Source organism: Drosophila elegans, unplaced genomic scaffold (assembly GCF_018152505.1).
Source record: "Drosophila elegans isolate 14027-0461.03 unplaced genomic scaffold, ASM1815250v1 contig_476, whole genome shotgun sequence".
NCBI classification, from domain to species: domain Eukaryota; kingdom Metazoa; phylum Arthropoda; class Insecta; order Diptera; family Drosophilidae; genus Drosophila; species Drosophila elegans.
This window is the reverse complement of record NW_024545863.1, coordinates 20,113,044-20,119,043: the sequence shown is the minus strand read 5'-3', so window position 1 is coordinate 20,119,043 and position 6,000 is coordinate 20,113,044. Positions and strand designations below refer to the sequence as shown.

Sequence of the window (6,000 nt, the reverse complement as noted above, 5' to 3'; positions counted from 1 at the left end):
AATAGGTGAAATTGCATCACGCTGTGCCTCGGTTTCTGTGGAATTGTTTGCAGGCTGGAAATTGTTGATTTTGACACCTTTCGGGCTGCTGCATTGTGTTCCCCTTTATTTCCATCTAATAAATGCATTTGTGCCCTTTGTATTCCCCGGGCTGTGTTGCATTTTTTATGGTTTTCGTTTCGTTTTGCGAACCCTGGCGGGGGGTCAACTGCCGAATTCTTGCTGGCCACTTGACTTCGGCATCGGGATATCTTTATTCGCTCATTAGCAACACAATTGTGCTGGCTGCAGGTCCTTCAGCTCCTGGGGCTCCTGCGGCGAGGAGCTCGCTTCGATGGGCGTGTGAAATTACCAAAAATAGTGGGTAAAATGCGTTTTTCGCCAACTCAATTATGATCAGTTCGTCGAAATGTTGTGGTTACACATACAAGGAATCTTGTGGCTAAAATTTATGAATTCGTTTTCATGGTATTTTACTCTTAGACTAATACTAACGACATATTCACAAAACTAAAATCTTTTGCCCTAAGGCTTTTAATTTCAAAAGCATAACATAACTGAAAATATAAAAATGATAAGTAATTATGTTGAAAAAACTGTACAATTATTTAAATAACAACCAATTGTTTAATTGTTAAATTATTAATTATAACTATTTTAAGGCGAATAAAAGAATTTCCTTTTTATGTAGTGAAAAATGTATCAATACCTATGTGTTTTTAATTTTTTTTTTTTAACTTGTTACTTTTCTTCGTATTTCTTAACGACTTTCACATAATCCCAACTTACGCTCAAAAGCAGAAAATTAGCTTCACACACGTTTTGCGCATTAGACCGCAAATCAAACCGACTCAGCAAAAAATCGTTGAACTTTCGACAACATTTCACCTTGTAATCAAAATCCATTAGTCAACATAATTACGCTTTAATGGACTCGAAAGTTGTTTATGCCACGCATGGAATCGAAACGAAAGCTATGTGTAAATATGCGTGGCTTAATTAGCGACCATAAAAATTTGATAGATTTTAATCTAACACACAAGTTGTTGTTGCGACTCCAGCTCATAAATCTTCCAAGTCCGGCGATGATCTTGAAGGCCCTAGCTGATAACAGAGTGTTAAAATAGCACTACCAAAATTGTATTTGCTTAACGCGAATTATGTTAAAAATAAAACCGTTGGAATTTGATAGGAAAATACAGTGTTGGACAAAGGGAGCGGGGTGAGACTTTTTGCACGTCTCGACCATTGATGAACCTGCTCTGATTTAGATTCGGAATTGCGATTCGGACACTACATAAATTATGCAAACTTTGTCGTGTGCCAAAAAAAAGTAATGTCCGAAAATTAACATTTAAATCGTAGCGAAAAATAACCCGGTAGCACACGTCATAAAACTGTCCCGACTGAAATTTTCGAGGATGATTTATAGAAACAGTAGCATTGGGTGCATACATGGTGTGGAATTACTAATGTGAATACGATCTTCAATTGTAGATCATCCGGTTGAACTAACTGAGTAGTACTAAAATAAATAACAAACAAAACACATTGTTCCATGTTCTATATTTCGATTCCTTTTTATAACTTGCTTTGTGCAAAGCATTAATAAAATTTCAAGGCAAACCTAGATTTTGAAGAACTGTAAAAAAAAATTAATAACTTGTACTTGAATTAAAATAAATGTAAAAATCAGAAAACTGCTTAATTATTAAGATTACAACATTTTTGTTATAAAAAAGCTTTGCAAATTGTCCATTAAAACAGAAAACTAATGTTATTGTTTCCCAAAACCCGAAGTTTTTTATTTGAAAAGAGGCTTTGGTTAAAGGCTTTCCGCCGTAATGCAACCATTTGTTGCAAATCTTTACAAATCTAGCTTAACTATAAACTTGCACAACACAAATCCTCGAGTAAATCCCCTGAACAAGGGAAATATTAAAAAAAAGATATTCCCGTAAGCCTTGAAACCCTTTCGAACTTGCAGCAAACAGAGACATTTTGCCACACCCGGCATTAGATTTCCACTTAGCGCTCGTTCCGGCCTAGAAATGCAGCCGCAAAAACAAAAACTATGAATGGCAGTTTAAGCCAAATTACACAAAGGCCAAGAGCAACAACAACCGAACGGAAGCCATATGCAGAAAAGTCGGCAGCGGTAAGAGCAGCGCATTAAGTTGGACCCGCCCCGTGGTAAGCAGCCATTTCACTCACTCGCAGGCAGATATGCCATATCTCTGGGGTAGATAAAATCCACAAGGCAGGGGTGAAAAAGATGGCTATAGCGAGTGCGGAGAGTGGTAGTATGCTGTTTCCCTTTCCGACCCGTTTAACTGGTTTGGCCTGCGCGAGAGAGGGAGACTTTCCAAAGGCAAAGGCAACGGCAGCCGCTCCGCTCTCATCGACATTCGAGCAGCGCACACTTGGTGGTGCCGCCGCGCTCTCCGGATTTATTCAGACATCGAACGTCGTCGAGAGCACACGTCTATATCCGCCGTCTTCCGACCGAAACGAGCGCGTCGATCGCTATTGAGTTAAAGTCCCCAGACCACGAGTGCGTGTGTGATTTTCAATTTATAAAAATACATATTAAAGCGTTTCCAATGCTTCGCTTAGTGTGACAAATATTTAAAAAAAAAATACAAAACAGTTGATAGGCAAAAAGAACTTCCCAGAGGATTACAAACGCACCGCTTTCTGAACCCAAAAAGCCGCCAACATAGCCGAACTAACCGCCGTATTTATGACTAAGATGATTCCGCCGGTTCCCACCGCCGCCGCAGCCGTCATGATGCCCACGCCCAAGCAGAAGATCGGATTCAGCATCGAGTCCATTGTGGGCAACGATGTCAGAACTGCCGCCGGCAATTCGACACCGGAGCTATCGTCCGGCCCCCAGAGTCCGCCGTCCGGCGAGCGGAATGTGCCCGGTTCGCCGCCACAAACGCCGCCCGCAACTTTGACTTTGATACCCGGCTCGCCTCCGCACCACCTGATGGCTCCTCCTGCCCACGGATTGCCCTATCCGCATCCACAGCAGCAGCAGCACCAGCATATGCCACCTCAGCCACATCCGCATCCGCATCTATCGCCCGCCCAGCAGCACGTTCTGCACCAGCACCTACTCATGCAACAACAACAACAACAACAGCAACACCAGCAGCATCAGCATCCTGGCACCCCCAAGAACCACCAGGACATCCAGGAGCTGCTGCAGCGACTGCATCACAACGCCGCCATGGCCAGCGGATTGAGTCCGCTGCAGACACGCCTCTCCCCCGAAGCGGAGCAGCCTCAAAAGCCGATCTCCATCAAGCGCGAACGCTCACCTGCACCACCTGCTCTGGAGCAGGCGGAGAATCCCGCCCAGCGCATCCAGCCACCGCACACTCCTCCGAAGTCCGTGAGCCCTCAATCTTCGCAGCCGTCTTCGTCACCCACTCTGCTCATCAGCAGCCCGCATGCCACGCCCCCGCAGCAGCATCAGCAGCAGCCGCCCAACTATCCAAAGCCTGCCATGATGCATCCCGGAGGAGCGGGTCCCGGCATGATGATGCCGGGCATGCCACCGGCCGGCCTTGTTCGACCCTTTCCCATGGGACCCGGCGGACCGCCAATGGCGCCGGGACAACCGGGCATGCCGGACATCAAGGCCCTGCCGCCGTACATCAACGCTCCGCCGGAGATGCAGCCGCAGCACAATCCGCATCTCATTGCCGCCGCCCAGTTCCAAATGGCCGCCGCCCTGCAGGCCGGTCATGTGTTAGGTCCTGCGGCTGCGGCCGCTGCTGCCGCCGGCCTGCCGCCCCACGCCGCCCAGTTTATGCCCAATCCGGGCATGGCCAGGGATAGCTATCAGCTGTACCCCTGGCTGCTCAGTCGCCACGGAAGGATCTTTCCACACCGATTCCCTGGAAGTAAGTATCTTAGATGTTAGATATTAGAATAAGGTTTTTCAAGCAGGGGAAAAAGGGAGGGTACAGGCAAATATTTCCCAACCAATAAAATATACTAAGAATCAGCTTCTATTGAATTCAATTTTAATATTTTATGATTATAAATCTCAAAGCACTATAAATTTTAATAAAAGATAGACCTTAATTATTTAGTATGCGATTATCTTAAATGCTTAAGATATTGGTTGAAATAACTTGTCTATAAAAAAGAGGTTCTGATATTAAAATCAGTGAGAATCAAATACAATATCTTATTAATATATCTTGCAGTGAATTCCTAACTGGAGCTACTATTCTCTGTATAATCTTAATCTTAATTCTTAATCTTAAAGAATCGATGACTAACCAGAATCCTTTCTTTTCTGCTCTTTTTCAAGGTTTTCTGGTGCCCCCGTTCCGCAAACCCAAGCGCATTCGCACCGCCTTCTCCCCCTCGCAGCTGCTGAAGCTGGAGCACGCCTTCGAGAGCAACCAGTACGTGGTGGGGGCGGAACGCAAGGCCCTGGCCCAGACCCTCAATCTCTCCGAGACGCAGGTGAAGGTGTGGTTCCAGAACCGCCGCACCAAGCACAAGCGGATGCAGCAGGAGGACGAAAAGGGCGATGGCCAGGGATCGCAGAGGAATATGCACAACGGCAGTGGCGATGAGGACGACGACGAGCTGATCGACATGGAGATGGACGAGTGTCCCAGCGATGAGGAGCACGAGCTGGACGCCAGCCATTGAATACAAAATCCAGGAGATAATCCTGCGGCGGTCCGTGAGTTCCTTACCCTGGCGATGGGGTCCAGTTCCAGTTTCGAGGGTTCCCAGTCGAACCATCGCGAAAGTAACATAGTTTGTTTTGTTGTGATATATTCTTAGAGCGTTCTTAAGGCATTTAGGCTAGCTGTACATAACATAGGAAAGTATTAGACACCCATTTCCATATCCATCTCCCTCTCTTAAGATCCGTGCCAAATCCTTGCGAAGAAACGAGGTTGAGTAGAGCTCAAAGAAAGCTAGTTGTTTCCTCTATTTTTCCAAAATATCTGAAAACAAAAACACTTAAAAAAGAACCTTAGGCTAGAAACCATATATAACTGTACAAATCTAATGGATTAAGCGTGTAAATATTCATGACAAGCATTACTTTTAATTAGTGAATTTCTCCAGAACAAATCGTACTCAAAGCCACTACCTATTGTATAATTCTTGTATATTGTATGACGATCTAGCATTTATTTATGTTTAGTCTTAAGCACGAACCTCTACAGTCGCTCAACTGCAGCTGGATATAATTTAAACCCGTTTAATATATAGCCTTAGTTGCTAGTAACTACTTCCTAAGCCAAGACAACATGATTGTAAGAAATACACAAAAATATTATCATATAAAATATAAAATATTCATTATGAAAAGAAATCTAAAAAAATGTTTGTTGGATTTATTTTGGGAACACAGTTGGGAGTACCTTTATCTTTACAGGATCGACTTATTTAAAACTCGATTTGATATTTAATATTTAGGGAATGAATTTTATTATTAGTTTATAATTAATAAGATGTTTATGGTCAATGTTAAATCTTACAACTAACAATATTTTTAAATCTTTACTTAATATTATATATAGTTTAAGAGCAATTCAACCGTTGAACAAATGTTATAGTTATGGAAGGTACCTTCTTCAGTTAAAATTTCTTGAAATAGCATATTACTTTAGCTTGTTTTTGTTGTTGCATCTCCGCCCCTTTTTAATTAAGTTCGTCCCACTGTGTGACAGAGTTGAAAATTATGCGCTATCAATTAATTAGCGTGTGACATTTAACATTGTTGTTGCTGTTTCTGTCCACTCGAATGGTGACAGGTGCGCCAGAGGAGGAAGTGAGAGGGGGCTAAAGCGAGAGAGGGATATACGGAGGAAGGAGGCAACTATAAAATGCATTTAGCGATCGTTATTTCTTATAGATTTCATAAGCATTTTAATTGCACAATTTAAAATGCAAATCGTGTTTTATTGTAGAATTTAATTGAGCGCAGTTCGTGCGAGATCAAAGGGGCAG

General features: G+C 43.3%; 1 protein-coding gene across 1 annotated transcript; it reads left to right on the top strand.

Moving 5' to 3' along the window:
* The first annotated feature begins 2,468 nt into the window (after window positions 1-2,468).
* On the top strand, window positions 2,469-5,309 carry LOC108139377 (homeotic protein empty spiracles). Its single transcript, XM_017262104.2, has 2 exons — window positions 2,469-3,917; window positions 4,334-5,309. Exons 1-2 carry the CDS (start codon window positions 2,744-2,746, stop codon window positions 4,681-4,683), a joined length of 1,524 nt encoding a protein of 507 aa, XP_017117593.1. The 5' UTR covers window positions 2,469-2,743; the 3' UTR covers window positions 4,684-5,309.
* The last annotated feature ends 691 nt before the right edge of the window (window positions 5,310-6,000 follow it).

What these genes read in the sequence shown, in the direction of transcription:
- LOC108139377 (XM_017262104.2), top strand. Translation starts at nt 2,744, where the DNA reads ATGACTAAGATGATTCCGCCGGTTCCCACCGCCGCCGCAGCCGTCATG. An exon ending in TCCACACCGATTCCCTGGAA is followed by an intron (nt 3,918 to 4,333) that starts GTAAGTATCTTA and finishes CTCTTTTTCAAG; the next exon opens with GTTTTCTGGTGCCCCCGTTC.